The following is a 16,440-nucleotide window of genomic DNA, read 5'->3' as shown; positions in this document are numbered from 1 at the left end:
TCCATTTTATACAAAAAAAAAGTTGTGTAATGAATGAATTCTTGGGTGAAATAATTTGTATTAATTAACTATCTATTTAGTGAAATACGTACTTAACAAATGTTCACGATTGACTTCCACGGTGGAGGAATAGCATCGTGTAATAAAAATCAAACCCGCAAAATTCTAATTTGCGAAATTACAGGACGTCTTGTGAGTACGCACTGGTAGGTTCCACCACCCTGCCTATTTCTGCCGTGAAGCATTAATGCTTTTCGATTTCAAGGGTGGGGCAGCCGATTTACTGTAAAAACAGACCTTAGAACTCATGTCTGAAGGTGGGTGGCGGAATTTACGTTGTATCTATGAGCTCCGGTAACCACTCAAGGGCGGATCCAGCTTTGGCGCCAGGAGGGGGTCACATAGTCAAATTTAGATGCGTTCGTTCTCAAACGTTTGCCATTATACAAAGTAATTATATTATATTAAATTAATTAAATATTAAAGGTATGTAGTTACATAAAATCTGTATGGTGACAAAATATATAAATAAAATCATTATATTCAATTAGTGGTCCACCTAAGTCCTGGACCCAGCTCAGGGGGTGGTCATGACCCCCATGACCCTCCCCCTGGATCCGCCATTGTAACCACTTAACATCAGGTGGGCTGAGAGCTCGTCCACACATCTAAGCAAAAAGAGAAATGGTGGCATTTTAGAACCGCAGCTCAACGCAGTATGGTCAATGTTTATGATTATTATATGTTAATGATTTAATTTAATATATTATTTATTATTTATTTATACCAAGCGTTATAATCCAATGTTACCATCGTCAGTGAATTAACACCGGTCCATATACTTTTTCTCTTCCATTCTCTTCTATCAGCGGTCATCCCAACACTTGCTCCTCTCATATCGTCATTCACACACTCCATCCATACAACAACAACAACAACAACGGTCAAGTTGTAAGTTTAATTGGACAAAGAAAGCAAAATTTTATTACTGTAACAACACATTTAATTTTTAATAACAAGAAACAGCTTTAATTGTAAAACACACAGCCAGTTTGCCACAAACAACTCAAACAATCCGATGTTTTTCCCTTCTGCAAGTCAATCCAGCCGTTTAAAGATTCAGAAATGACATTCCCGTCGAAATTCTTCCATTCCCTTTCGCCCGCGCCGGTCGCTTGCAAGTATTTCGTCAGTTTTTCAATTTTTTCAACTCCACACGTTTCAATCTCTACATTGCTAGATTCCTGGACGTCCGATGTATCCGTGCGATTCTCAAAAGACAGCTCTAAAGTCGAATCATCGGTTCTACAGTCTATGGTCGTTGTAGCTGTGAAAATGTTTAATTCTTACGCACCTATGAAAAAAGAAACGATGTAATGTGGAACAGTAACCATGCAGGGCTTTTAATATAAGTTAAAAGTGTCGATACTGACTAATACTTACATACTTACTACTTGCATATTTACTAATAATCAAGCAAAAATGTATGTATTTTATTGACAGGAAATTGTGGTGGAAATTTTAAGAGGCTTGTGTACAACAATGAACGACTATGGTCTGTTTTTTTTTCTACCTATGCTATCAGCCTTGTGAGGCTACTTCAGCTTCACCCTAACGTGTAGGTAAGCTCACGGGTTCAAACCGAAAGTGTTGCTAGCACTGGCCCTAGCAAGAGCAGTGCTTTGCAGAATCTACCACCGGATCGAAAACGCGACCCACTGAGAAGATCCGGCGAGAAACTCAGTGGGCTGTGTCTATGGGTCGATTTACTCGCCGAGTCCTTCGTCGCAAGCGACTGGTTCGGCGAGGACGGTGACCGGGGCTGATAATGAATAACGTTGGCATACAAACATCTTCAAGTTATAATCCATTTAACAATTTATAATAAATTAAAATTTCAATTCAGAATTCCATTAGAAATTTGCGTTTTATGTTTCATTGTATATAGGTTATATTTTACTAAATCCTATTATCAGCTGTCCCATTATCACATCACAAAACTAGCAAAGGATTTTTTTAAGCAAACTAACATTTCTTTGGTTCGCTATTACCGAACCACTCTTGCGGGCCGGTACCACAGCGACAGAATGGCGGTTGTTGCCCTTGCATAAAAACAAACGGGGCACCATCCTTGCCAGCCATAAATTGCTTCATATTCTCGGCAAATCTGGGGTCCGCGAATTGCTCGAAGCATTGCTTGAAGAATTCATTGGGGTTGTCCTTATGTCGGTGCAAGACGTGATGTTGGAAGCAAGGCTCGCAGAAGACTTGACCATAGCAGATGTGGATGTTGGACGATGGAACCGTGTGGCAAAAATCTAATAATATATACATATGTATATTAATGGTTACAAACATCAAAGAGATACAGTGAATTAGGCTACCAAACTAAGTTAACATTTAATTTAATGTAAAATTAACCTAAAACTAAAAAACGGAGCCTAGACCCATGTAATCTAATGTTGACAAAATGAATGCTGTTTAAATGATAGCCCAAAATAAAAGTAGCATGTCAAATACTAAAAGTAGCATGAGTCGAGAGTGATGTTTATAACGGAGACAGTATTAATATTAATATAGTATCCATCGGAAATGGTATCAATCCCCGATAATATTACGGTTTTACATAACAATAAAACCGATATTATGTGCCGAGAAGGAAAACATACAGCATTGTATTATGAAGAAGCAGTGTGTACTTAGCTTAGATTCCTTGTCTATGTCCAACCATAGACAGTCAATTTAGTTCCATCTTTAGCCGCTAGGTGCTGCCAGCAAGTATAAAGGGAGCGCAGCCATCTTTGATCTTCATAGTCTTCACCAGGAAGAACTTCCTGCAATGCTGTATGTTTTCCTTCTCGGCACATAATATCGGTTTTATTGTTATGTAAAACCGTAATATTGATGTGCCTTTGGAAAACATACAGCATTGTATTATGAAGACGTGTTTGTTATCTGCTGGTGAAATTATTAAGCACAACGCTATGATGAAATAGGTAAAGCCATAATAAAATTATGAAGCGCAATGATAATGTTCATAATTTATATAATTATTAAATCAAAAAAACAGTTGTTAACTTCCATGTTAATTCAATAATTAAAAAATATTTATAAGTTTGTAATAAACATTTTATCTTGTATATACAAGAAAATGTATAAATTGTATAAATGATGTATATACATCATGTAGAAGTAAATGTGTTGAAAAAAAGAATCGTGAGGATCTTTACGAAGCTCTATTATTCGGCAATAATTATTGTAAACGTTTGGATGATTTGCAATTGCCTCTAGAAAGTATTTCGTCCATTGGTTCATTATCAATCCATCTCAGAGGCTACTGCTGATCTACAACTTCTTAGAGATGCGTTGATGCCATTACCTCGTAAGGTTGAACGAAGACCAGTTTCCAATTACAGTACGGGATGCCGCTTTTGTGACAACACACATAGTTAGAAAAAAGTCCTTACGAATCTTACCGGGCATGTCTTTAGTTTCATGTTTAGAAAGCACTTATGCAGATTATTGACGAAAATGGATTTCAATTTTAGACCCAAAGACTGGTATCAGAAAGATGTTTTTCTCTGTTATCAAAGAAACTGTCTTTAGAAATGTTGAGCAAAGTAAGGTCATTAACTCTGCGTCCCGTAGCCAGCAACATGGTTGTTGGTGTCCTTCAAGCTACATTGAGGCGTGATGTGGTGGCTGGGTTTGAAGAAAACCAGTTTAGAACTATTCTCGGATCTCATGTGAATGGGACTACACTTAGTAAAATTGTAATAAGTAGTTGAATTTTGTTTAGCTATTCCGATGGCTTTTTTAAAATAGCAATTTTTATTAGAGAGCTTGAGAATGTTTGCTGTCCTACATGTATTTCGCCCACAGAAAGTCGACAGCGCTGCTTTATGATGCAGAAGGATTGTTTTATAGGCAAAATTTTCTTTTTGGAAAAGAAGAAAGAATTTGGCAACATCTGCAGACTTAGGATCAATTTTAAAACTGTAACTGTAACTGTAACCATATGCACCATCTTCTAGTTGCTGGTAAGTATGCTGACAAAGTGGATTGACACCAGCTAATTTTCAATAAATCTTCTCCTGTTTAGACCAGTCTATTATTTGTACAACCTCCCCCCCCCCCTTTAAGCTTTCAGGGTTAATGTTTAACCTGTGGAGGAGGCAGGTTTTGGATTTCGTGCGAGTTATCTAGCGTTCGGGATCTGAGGGCTTGGAAACCCAAATGCTTTCGCTCAGTCTGGGAACACTACCAGGTAGGTTCCCTAGACACTGTTGAAGTGAGTCAGTACTTTGGGGAGAAGGTTGAGAGGAGGAATTCTCCATGCTAGTTGCATCCTCTACGGTCTGCTGAAGGTATCCAATCTTGGTCGGCGAATGGGTTTATATCCGGATGACCCCACTTTCGAAAAACTTTTGTGGTCACTTGTGGTAAAAAGTGCCATTTCGCAGGTTGATTTCCTCGTGATAGCCTGTCGGCTATGATGTTGTATCTCCCCGAGAGATAAGCTGACAGTTATCTTGAACTTATCGCTTAGGTTTAAAAATCGAAAGGTCAACGTTAGTGAAATACTTTCAGATTCATTTTGATTGTCACTACCATTGCAAATAGCTCTTTTGTGGGTGAGCCGTTTCTGTTGTTGAGCTGACCATAGACAGGACGTTAATATTTTGTCTAATTGTAACCCCTACCCATGTCCGAAGCTTCCGTTGCCAGGAAATGGTTGGTTTTGGGTCTCGGCAATGTTTGACATGTGGCTCCGCGTCAGCACTGCATTTGTAACCCCTACACATGTCCGAAGCTTCCGTGGTTGGTTTTGTGTATCGGCAATGTCTAACATATGGCTCCGCGTCAGCACTGCATTTAATTGTTAACACATGCAGGATGGCCTGTTTTTTACCCCTTTTCTTGAAACTTCGCAAGAAAATTTGCAAGTTAGCATAGATTGATGTAATTCCGTCAGAGTTTGAGCTAGGATGTTGTTGAGTGGCCACTTCCTTTCTCGCAATTTTCCATCGAATCCCTAGACATGTCATCTCTTGAACCAGTGTACTAATTGATTTTTTGTAAGGCTGACTTGGCAGCCCAAATAATCCAAGAGCTTTACAGCTTATGTGGCCTGAAGACTCAACTTGGACTTCTTTTGATGGACCTGGTGGGATTTGCGTAGGTGGGATAACACTCAACATCCCTTTGCACGCAATGTTTCCGCGACCGAGCATGCTATGCAAGCAAAAAAGGTGTATTTGTCTTCATGGACCAAGAAAAAGTCGCGTAGGTAGGTTAACATTTGACTTCCCTATGTACGTAAGGTCTTCGCGACCGAGCATGCTATGGGAGCAAAAACGTTTATTTGTCTTGGTGAAACAAGATCATGTCGTGTAAGTAAGCTAGCACTTCGATTTTGCACGCAATGCCTCCGCGACCGAGCATGCTGTGGAAGCAAAAAGGTGTATTTGTCTTCAAGGACCAAGAGAAAGTCGCGTAGGTACGTTAACATTTGACTTCCCTATGTACGCGAGGTCTCCGCGACCGAGCATGCTATGGGAACAAAAACGTTTATTTGTCTTGGTGAAACAAGATTAAGTCGTGTAAGTAAGCTAGCACTCGACTTTGCACGCAATATCTCCGCGACCGAGCGACCGAGCGACCGAGCACCCTATATAATGGAAATTGACATGCCAGCCCAGATAATCCAAAACCTTCACAGCTTCTGCAGCCTGAAGTTTCAACTTGGATTTGTTTTGGTCGACCAAAAGGAAGTCGTCTAGGTAGACTAGCACTCGAGTTCCTTTTGCACGCAAGGTCTCTGCGACCCAGCATGTTATGGAAGCAAAAAAGGTTAATCCAAAAGCTTCACAGCTTCTGCAGCCTGAAGTTTCAACTTGGATTTGTCTTGGTCGACCAAAAAGGAAGTCGTCTAGTAGACACTAGCACTCGAGTTCCCTTTGCACGCAAGGTCTCTGCGACCCGCATGTTATAGAAGCAAAAAGGTGTGGCTCTGAAGCCAGTCCGAAGGGTAGGCATGTCATTTCATACTAACTCATAAGAAGGTACCGATTCCTTCCTGGAGGTACTGATACTGGTACCTTGGTACTGATCCTCAAGAAGTATCGACGAAATTTTGCGACTGATACTAGAAAAATATTCCTGAGAAATGTTCAATTCTATCATCCAGTCCCCTGGGTGGAGAAAGTTTGGTACCTAGGTGTCCGAAAACAGTTAGGTGTTTTATCTTTACGACCTTGTTCAACTCTCGAAGATCCAAAATTGGACGCATTGATCCGTCGCTTTTCTTCCGCAGAAAAAGGTAGTTTTTTTTTTTTTTGTTTTTGTATTTTTTTTTTTTGTTTTTTTTTTTTTTTTTTTACGGTATTTGGTAACCATACATGGTTTACAAATTATTACAATTTTGGTGGCACTCAGTGCCTCCCGTCGGTGTCTTCAATTGCCCCCCTCTGGATTGTGCCAGATGTTACAGACTATGATTGTTTATAATGTTTGGCTTACCTTTTGTACGAGATCGTGACAAATAGGATTGTAGCCCTCCGAGGGACTGAATAGATTTCAATTTACTATTATCAAACAAAAATTCCTCAATGAGTGGTGCGTTGGCAACAGGATACTTTGTTAGAGACCACGGAAATTAAACTTTGACGTCTTATTTCTATACATACGGCCCTTTTTTCCGTATACAATTTAAAACGCTTTTTACGGGTAACTTGACGGAGACGATTTGTCAAAGTTTTCAGTAATTATGTTACAAAGATTATTAGTTTAAATCTGTTGTGTTTTTGTCAAAATTTCCGTATTGACGAGATCAATTTGTTTACAACAATTTTCGTTACATTCAATTGTTACACACAGTTGATGCATTATTAGATTTACAACGTCACTGACCTGGTGGGATAACGAGCCGATTCGAAGATCGACCGTTACCTTTGAATCCCGTCGTTTCTTACGCAGAGACTCCTTTTGTTCTTTTTCGCTTGACGAGCTGTTCGAACGCGAGGCGTCTCCATCGCGTCTCGCCTGGACATCTTCCTTCTCGGAAATTATGGAGCTTGACTCAACATCACCTCCAACAGATGACGCGTGATTCATGGCGTCCGATGATAGGATTGGTAAACAATACTCGTAATGATTGCAAAATAACACTCATAGAAACACAAAATAAATATTTTTTGCAATTAATAAGAAGTCGAATAAATATTTGTGGACTTGCGACTTCACAGTACGAAAGTACACAACGCTATGAAGATCAAAGATGGCTGCGCTCCCTTTATACTTGCTGGCAGCACCTAGCGGCTAAAGATGGAACTAAATTGACTGTCTATGGTTGGACATAGACAAGGAATCTAAGCTAAGTACACACTGCTTCTTCATAATACAATGCTGTATGTTTTCCAAAGGCACATCAATAGTGTCTCATAAAATTAATATTCGCACACTATTGTATTTCTGTTGATGAACTAATGGAAACGATCAACAGTATAAAAATTATTCGCAACGTTAGATCCCATAGTCAATAATCCCATTCTCAAGGATCGTTTGGAACCTCTCGGTCTGCGGAGGGACTTTGGTTCTCTCTGTATTTTGTAGCATATATTTCATGGGGAGTGCTCTGAGCAATTGTTTGAGATCATCCTTACATCTAGTATTTACCATCGGGCCACCCGCTACCGAATTATAGTTCATTCGTAATACCTAGAACTACTGCCATCCACAGTCCGCTTCCACAGATCACTTTTGCCACGTACCATGCGCCTTTGGAATGAGCTACCCGTCACGGTTTTTCCCGAGCGCTATGACATGTCCTTTTCAAACGAGGCTTTGGAGAGTACATAACAGTAGGTAGCGGTTCGGTTCTGCCCTTGGCATTGCTGACGTCCATGGGCGGCGGTAATCACTAACTAACCATCTGCCTACAAGGCCAATAAAAAACCCTAAGGACGCGCAGTTTCAACTGACAAATGCTTAACATAAATTAAACCAAGCCAAGACATTTCGATATGGCGAACTGTAAGAATCTCCTTCTATTAAACTATAAATCTTAATGAAGCTCGACTTACAGCACTTGGCACAGTGACTATGGAAGGCCTGCTTGTCAATTTCAATTTTGTTATTCTCGTTGATCATTTGAAGGCATCGAGAGCAGACGCTGCGTTTAGTATTCCCTTCAGAGGCCTCTGATTTGCTGCTTGCTGATGGAACCAAATACAACTATTAACTAGTCAGGTCATAAGTATTGTCACACAGTAAAAACTTTTCTTTTAGAATGCTGGCCACAAAAAAGTTTATTGAATTCGAATTTCGAATTGTTCATGAAAATAAAAATGTATACTTTTAGAATTTTACTCATTTTTAACTATGGAGTGGACGCTTAAAGAAGACCGTGTTGCAGTTATTGCGTTGCATCGTTGCGGTTACGCGCCAATTCAAATTTTTAACGTACTGAAAAATTTGAATATAACCAAAAGATTCGTTTATCGTACCATCAAACGATACAATGAAGACTCTAGTGTAGATGACAGGTCAAGAAGTGGTCGCCCTCGGTCTGTTAGGACTCCAGCAGTGATAAAAGCTGTGAAGGCGCGAATTCAAAGAAATCCCAAACGTAAGCAGAAACTGTTGGCCCTTCAGATGGGGTTAAGCAAAACCACGGTGAAAAGGGTGTTAAATGAAGACTTAGGGCTTCGGGCATATCGAAGAAAAACAGGACATCGTTTGAATGCTCGTCTAATGGGCCTGAGACTGAAGAGATGCCGCGCTTTGTTGAAGCGGTACGCGGGAAAAAAATATCGGGAAATTCTTTTTTCGGATGAAAAAATTTTTATCGTAGAAGAGAGCTACAACAAACAAAATGATAAGGTGTACGCACATAGTAGTGAAGAAGCGAGCAACCGTATTCCGCGTGTCCAACGAGGTCATTTTCCATCCTCGCTCATGGTATGGTTGGGAGTTTCTTATTGGGGCTTAACAGAGGTACATTTTTGTGAGAAAGGTGTAAAAACGAATGCAGTTGTGTATCAAAATACAGTCCTGACGAACCTTGTGGAACCTGTTTCTCATACCATGTTCAATAACAGGCACTGGGTATTCCAACAAGATTCGGCGCCAGCTCATAGAGCGAAGAGCACACAAGACTGGCTGGCGGCGCGTGAAATCGACTTCATCCGGCACGAAGACTGGCCCTCCTCCAGTCCAGATTTGAATCCGTTAGATTACAAGATATGGCAACACTTGGAGGAAAAGGCGTGCTAAAAGCCTCATCCCAATTTGGAGTCACTCAAGACATCCTTGATTAAGGCAGCCGCCGATATTGACATGGACCTCGTTCGTGCTGCGATAGACGACTGGCCGCGCAGATTGAAGGCCTGTATTCAAAATCGCGGAGGTCATTTTGAATAAACTTTAGTGTCATAAGAATCTATGTTTTGTTAAGTTCATTTTGGTATATGAATGGTTACATAATGAATAAACTTGTTTAAATTATTTTACATTAAACATGTGACAGAATTTATGACCTGACTAGGTAATATGTTTTCATTATGATCCACTGATTTTATCGATAAAACTGCTAAAGGAGATGCTGCAACTGAACTACTGCTTCATCATACGCAGTACGCACAAATTGAATAGTGTCGTGGTATTAGTAGAGATTTAATGAATCCCTAGTATTTTGTGTATCTGCCTGTCAATTTCGTGCACCCGGGCATTATGTAGTACCTGATACCAAACATAATCCTGCTTTAGCGCCCCCCGAAGAATTCCTATCAGCCCACAAAAATTGTGTTATTTAAAAAAGACTACAGTAAATTTAAGAATCGCGAAAGTAACTAAAATTAAGTGTAAAATAAATATATGTCGCTTGTTGCTTTCCGAGTGTAAGCTCCTGAGAAATACAGTTTCCAGCTCAAACAAACCTCCAGGATTATCCCCCTCCTGACCATTTCCAAACTTTCCACAAGTCCACTGGGCCCAGTTTGTGTGGACAGATGGACATTCGCCTCTAAACCGATCTAGCACGTGCTGCTTGAAGCATCCATTGCAGAATACGTGCCCGTAGAACATCTTCACCGCCGACGGAATTGTTCTGCAGACGCCTGTAATAGAATTTGCATATCTGTTGCCAGTACGAAATTTTACTAGTTTATTACTGGTAGTAGGTCGTCTTTTAACCCGCAGAGTCTATTACTGATGCGAATCAATTATGCGTTCCGGATTGAAGGATGAGATTCCTTAATAGACTTAGATGTCTATTAATACCAGTAACCAGCATGCTTAGTGAGAGCTTTTTATTGTTCTCGATAGCGTAAAAGTTATCTCAAATTTTTATGCAGGAGGAACAGCGCCCCTAGCAGCAAACGTAGACAAACGTTCCAATTCCATACAAATTTGAATTAACTTTTACGCTATCGAGAACGTTAAAAAACTTGCACTAAGCACACAGGGAATGCTAGCGTGTGCTGTGAGCTCTTTGGCTCATTGACCCGTCTACGCAGAAAAAACCTGGTTAGATTACATTTATACTTCAGGATTATTGATTCCTGAAATATAAATTTAAATAGATTGCTATTTATTATTCTTAAGAGTAAGTGAATAGCAGAACAATCTCTTACAACACGTGCAGCAAATTCGATGAAAGCTTTGCCCTGCTATTTCAATGGTGTCTTCAGAATCCACAGGTAAAAAACATCGAGCACAAAATGGCTTTTTGACTTGTTCTTGACCTTTATCCATAATTAAACTTGACTTTTTTGGGTAGGTATGTATTGAAATAAAATTTGAATAGTAACGAAAACAGCAATGTTTGAAAATGAAAAAATATTTCGTTTTGACGGTTTTTGAAAGTACTAAAAACAGAAGAATGTAGTAATATGAAAAATAAATGAATTCTGTTAGGTTTTAATGTAGTTTTAATAAAGGAGAACGTATTCAATGCTTTATCCTCTAAGCCAGGCCTGGGCAAATGGCGGCCCGTAGCGACCGTGGCGCGGCGTAGAATTTTGTCTGGCCCGTGAAGCATTGTATAGTATATATTATTATTAAAAACACAAATATTAGTTTTTGTCTAACATAAATTTTCTTTTAAATTTTTCATCATTTCATTTCAAATGACTCGATAAATAAATATTTTGATTCAAAAATGTTGCTTGGTCCGAGGTCAAATTTTCATCTGCAATGTGGCCCGATTATCAAAATATTTGCCCACCTCTGCTCTAAGCCTTTTGGACCTTTCGGAAACAACCTTTTGGAAACCTTTTGGAAACAACTGATTGGCATTGTGGAGTATTATGTTGTAAGCCTAAATTAATAGGTATTTAATCCTGATAGCATGTTGGCTTAAAATATGGTAGATTAATTACATTGTACAATAGAGATTTTGAAGTCGTTGTGGCCTAAAGGATAAGACGTCCGATGCATTCGTATGTAGCGATGCACCGGTGTTCGAATCCCGCAGGCGGGTACCAATTTTTCTAATGAAATACGTACTCAACAAATGTTCACGATTGACTTCCACGGTGAAGGAATAACATCGTGTAATAAAAAATCAAACCCGCAAAATTATAATTTGCGTAATCACTGGTGGTAGGACCTCTTGGGAGTCCGCACGGGTAGGTACCACCACCCCGCCTATTTCCGCCGTGAAGCAGTAATGCGTTTCGGTTCGAAGGGTGGGGTAGCCGTTGTAACTATACTGAGATCTTAGAACTTATATCTCGAGGTGGGTGGCGCATTTACGTTGTAGATGTCTATGGGCTCCAGTAACCACTTAACACCAGGTGGGCTGTGAGCTCGTCCATCCATCTAAGCAATAAAAAAAAAAAAAAAAAAAAAAAGATTTCGATTTCATGCCCCTAGTGAGTGGCATTCTCCTTTATTTTCTTACTATATTATTTCTATAGGCTCCCGTAACTATTTAACCCGAGTTACACTGTGAATTTGGTATTCGTATTGATTGCAGACCATTGTGTTCCGATAGCAAACCTTATAAACAATTCCACTGTTGAAAAATATTAAACACAGATGTCGCTGCGAAAACAACGATTCAAACAATGATCCATCACTAGCGACCGTTGACTCAAACTCTTGTCGATTCACGACCAAAATAAAATCAAGTGCATCACTATTAAGTTGCGTATGTGTTGTGCTGTTAATATGTGTTATCTATCGTGTTTTTATCAAAAAATTGTTGATTATGGACTTATCTGGTATTAAATCTACGTTTATTTAGTGGTAAAGTATATCAACGCTGTTATCATAATGGTTTTTAGCAGATTGCAAAGCACTATACCACAATTTATTTAGGTTAGAACTGTTGACTCTCACCGACGAATAGTAGTTGCATGTTTTTACCATTTTCTATGGAAAAAATCTCTGTTTTTATTTAAATTGAAAATCAGACAGAAAGTAGAGAGTCTAGTCTACGATAAGGAATAATTAAATTAAACTATAATAGTTAGTTTATTAAGAAATAGGCGCGTAAACTTTGACATTTTTGAGTCATATATTTTTTTTTCTTCACGTAACTATTTGTTTTATGGCCTTCAGACTTATTGTATTGTTAAGACTGCACATATCTAAACGGTTTTAATTTATGATATAGAAAATTTATAACTAGTTACAAAGTTAAAAAATAAACTTCTGCCAACTTAAGTCTATGGAACTTCAAGTTTATGTAAGGAAAGGATTTTTATCACGATTCAAGAGTAACAAAATATAAAAATATCCGTCGAAGTATTTTTAAATAAAATATTGAATTGAATAAAATCGCCGCTTAAATTTATTGACATTTTAGTTTTTGAATGCCAAAAACTAAGTGAAACTAAGATATAAAAATATAAATAGCCATTCTCACATTACTGTACCCAATATTAGTACTCCTAATTCTTAAGCCTCCTGCCTTCCCAAGTAAAGGCGAAATTAGAATTTTTTTTTAACAGAGATATTAACAGAGTTATTAAAATATTCAGTAAATTAGTAATACATATCACTATGCTTAGATATACAGGGGATAATCAGAAGATACACATATCTAAAGCAGGAATGCTAGTAAATGCTTTGTTGTGAAATCCTTGTTGTTTCCTTCTGTGCACTTGTTATTATTTTTATTGCTTTAATGATTGGACAAGCTGGATAAAAAAAATGGAAATGAGGTTGGCAAGAGAGTGTTAAACTATGAATGTGGAAGGTTATAGAGGAAGAGGTAGACCTAAGAAGAAATGGATGGATTACGTGAAAGATGATAAGTGTAAGAAGGGAGTGAGCGAAGAAATGGTATATGATGTAGGAGTATCGAAGGAGAAAACATGATGCGCCGATCCCAGGTGACTGGGAGAAGGGCAGGAGAATTATGATGATTGGCCAAACTGGAAGTGGTTACCTGAGTCCATAGACATCTACAATGTAAATGCCGGCACCCAACTCGAGACATGAGTTCTTAGGTCTCAGTTTTTTTTACATAAAGGCATCTAGCTATTATCCCACATTTAAACTATTCACATTTGTTATCAGTTAGGAAAAAACATTAGGGAAATATAATATAAAGGCTGTAATTGTGATTTTTAAATGTAGTATTTTATATTTATAAACTTAGAATGTCCTATACAAAGAACAGGAAAAGTCGCTTCAGATATATTTGTATGATTTTGGTTAGTGCAATGATTCATTAATAAAACCGTCTTTGTCCACAGAATGGTTCATCTGAATGTAAAGAAAAGAAAAATGTCCCGACATGAGAAGGCAAAGAGTGGCTTTGTGAGTGCTCACTTAATTTTTATTGATTTTTTTTGTTTCGCCCAAATGTAATAACTACTATTCGATTTATCTATTCAGTCGTTTCCTCCTGGTTTAGGATTGTGAGGCACTACTATAGACTTCTCACTATTTATCACCACCTATTCCTATCTTGTCTACTAGACAACACATTCTGAGCAGCTTTTCTGGCTAAATCTATTACTGCTATAACAATGTGTAGCTATGTAAGCATTACGAATTATTTTGATTAAAACTAGAACTGCCATTATGATTAGCACAAACTTTAAAGTTAAAGCTAAAAAAAAACAAGGGTTTTTTTTTTATATTCCTCCCTAAGCTGATAGCCTTGAGAGGCTATTTCAGCGTAACCTAACTAGTAGGTGAGCTCACGGGGCTCAAACCGGAGTGATGCTAACACTGGCCCTAGCAAGAGCCGTGTTTCGCAGAATCTACCACCGGATCGGAAACGCGACCCACTGAGAAGATCCGGCGAGAAACTCAGTGGGCTGTGTCTGAGGGTTAATTTACTCGTCGAGCCCTTCGTCGCAAGCGACGGGTTCGACGAGAACGGTGACCGGTGCTTGGGGTACCTAAAAGCACCGCTAGTGGATCGGGAGGATCTGAAATGACGTGTTTGGGGCGACGTCGACTGCTTTCCATTCTTTCCGCAGGATCGGGAATGATCCAAGGGTATCGATCGACTTGTGCACCAAAACATTTGAGAATTCTTGTTAAACAATAGTCACAATTACAAGTTGCGTAAATAACACATCGTCACTAGTTAGTACAAGATAGACTTATACCTGTTTATAGAGTACAAGCGGACCGCCCCGGCTCCGCTCGAGTCTTTAACAAAAATTTCATCAAAATTTGACGTTGTTTTATTTTTTAAAACAAAAGAACATTTATTGCAGGATAACTATAATAGTTAGACATATGCTCTCGCGACACTTTTTGTAAAAAATAATGTGTTCTACAAAGTCGTAGTACATTATTTTATTCTATCATCAATAGTTTTCGCAGTTATTTACATCTTACATTACATTGTTGAAGTTTTAGTAAGGATCCCAAATTTTTTTCAAAAAAGATTATAGCCTATGTCACTCGGGAATAGTGTAGCTTCCAAACAGTGAAAGAAATTTTCAAATCGGTTCAGTAGTTTCGGAGCCTATTCAACCCAAACAAACAAATCTTTCCTCTTTATAATATTAGTATAGATTAGTGTAGATAAATAGTCTTAAGGAAGACAGAGACAAACATTGTTTTTGGTAAAAAAATAAACTGTTCACTATTCGCGTGTCTGTCAGAAGTTTTAACCACACAGAACGGTTTCATCCGAAAAACGCGTGACTGTTTGCTTAAATATTTTCGTATTTACGTTAATAATTTGTAGCTGCGATGTAGCCAAACAAAGTTATATTACTTCATGACTTCTAGGTTAAGGATTTATTGTATGGTTCGTAAGATAAAGGCAGTTCGTATTGAAAAAGGAAGGTTAGTAAATATCATATCGCTATCGAAGGAATCTTTCAAGTAACACAGGTGCCCGCAATGCTTTCCCGAGCGCTATGACATGTCCTTCTTCAAACGAGGCTTGTGGAGAGTATTAAGCGGCAGGCAGCGGCTTGGCTCTGCCCTTAGCATTGCTGAAGTCCATGGGCGACGGTAACCACTCACCATCAGGTGGGCTGTATGCTCGTCTGCCTACAAAGGCAATAAAAAAAAATGGTTCCAAAATTGCACGTAATGTAAACACACAAAAAAATAGGACGACGTGTAAGGTCAACGCCCTCGTAGACATTGGTGATTACCTCGATATATTGTAATTGACAAGAGACAAAAAAATTACGGGAACAAAACAATATGTTTAATATTACCAATAAGCAAATGAATATTGTTTTCCTTCTATGTTGAGGAAGTGAGTCGTTTTTAAATTTAGGGCCAAAAGCGAGTTATTTGATTTAATTCGCATAACCTTAATATTACCTTAATATTATAAGTGCAGTAAATTTGTTGTCATGACAACAGGCACGTGGTCCTATAACTATTTATTCGTAAACACTATTAAATTAAGGGTTATACATCAAAAACTACCCCAAATCTCATTCGTATCACTGGGTCGAAATTCAAATTTTAACTTGTTTGCTTATTTTCCAGTAATGCGTGTTAAAATTCGGCTATTTTATTTAATCAGTATATAATACAATGATACAGGAATACCAACTGGATATTAGAACAGTATTAAAAACAAAAGTAATACGATTTCTAAGCTTTTAAAAAAAGTTCGTATTTAAATTGTCATCCGTGTTGGCGTTATCAAATGCGTAAAATGAAAAATATAAATGAATATTATATAATATTATCAATGAATGAATGATTGACTTGATTGTGATGAAGCATTTTTTATTCTGAACATGCTTAAATACAAAAAAATATATTGAAAATTAGAGAAAATTTAAATTTATGAAATCGTTACATTTTTGGCCGCAAAATTGAAAACGATTCTAGTATGTTATCAGACACCGGTCACCGTCGTGGATTGTTTTTCCTACCTAAGCCTTTGGAGGCTATTTCAGCGTAACCTTAACTAGTAGGTGAGCTCACGGGGCTCAAACCGGAGTGATGGAAAAATCTAATATTAAAAAAATAATCTAATATTAAAAAAAA

General features: G+C 38.2%; 2 protein-coding genes across 6 annotated transcripts in view; one reads left to right on the top strand and one right to left on the bottom strand.

The window, feature by feature from the left end:
* Window positions 1-980: 980 nt before the first annotated feature.
* On the bottom strand, window positions 981-10,899 carry LOC101743651 (cysteine and glycine-rich protein 2). Of its 2 annotated transcripts, none has more exons than XM_004930735.5 (5): window positions 10,635-10,899; window positions 9,939-10,118; window positions 8,085-8,216; window positions 2,031-2,318; window positions 981-1,327 (listed from the first exon to the last, which is right to left on the bottom strand). In XM_004930735.5, exons 1-5 carry the CDS (start codon window positions 10,753-10,755, stop codon window positions 1,029-1,031), a joined length of 1,020 nt encoding a protein of 339 aa, XP_004930792.2. In that variant the 5' UTR covers window positions 10,756-10,899; the 3' UTR covers window positions 981-1,028. The 2 variants fall into 2 exon arrangements, with proteins under 2 accessions (XP_004930792.2, XP_004930791.2); XM_004930734.4 differs by having other exon boundaries at window positions 981-1,354; window positions 10,635-10,884.
* A 1,179-nt stretch (window positions 10,900-12,078) lies between these two features.
* Window positions 12,079-16,440, top strand: part of LOC101743514 (protein diaphanous) — a 58,232-nt gene continuing 53,870 nt past the window's right edge. For 2 of the 4 annotated variants that reach the window (XM_021351075.3, XM_062675388.1), the window contains exons 1-2: window positions 12,079-12,252; window positions 13,710-13,773. In XM_021351075.3, the coding sequence (XP_021206750.2) occupies window positions 13,711-13,773 (63 nt within the window). In that variant the 5' untranslated portion in view covers window positions 12,079-12,252; window position 13,710. Of the gene's footprint in view, window positions 12,325-13,709; window positions 13,774-16,440 lie in introns of all 4 variants that reach the window. The other 2 variants (XM_062675389.1, XM_062675390.1) reach the window with 2 other exon arrangements.

Source organism: Bombyx mori, chromosome 23, assembly GCF_030269925.1.
Source record: "Bombyx mori chromosome 23, ASM3026992v2".
Lineage (NCBI taxonomy): Eukaryota > Metazoa > Arthropoda > Insecta > Lepidoptera > Bombycidae > Bombyx > Bombyx mori.
The sequence above is the reverse complement of the archived record's forward strand: the minus strand, read 5'-3'. Positions and strand labels throughout refer to the sequence as shown.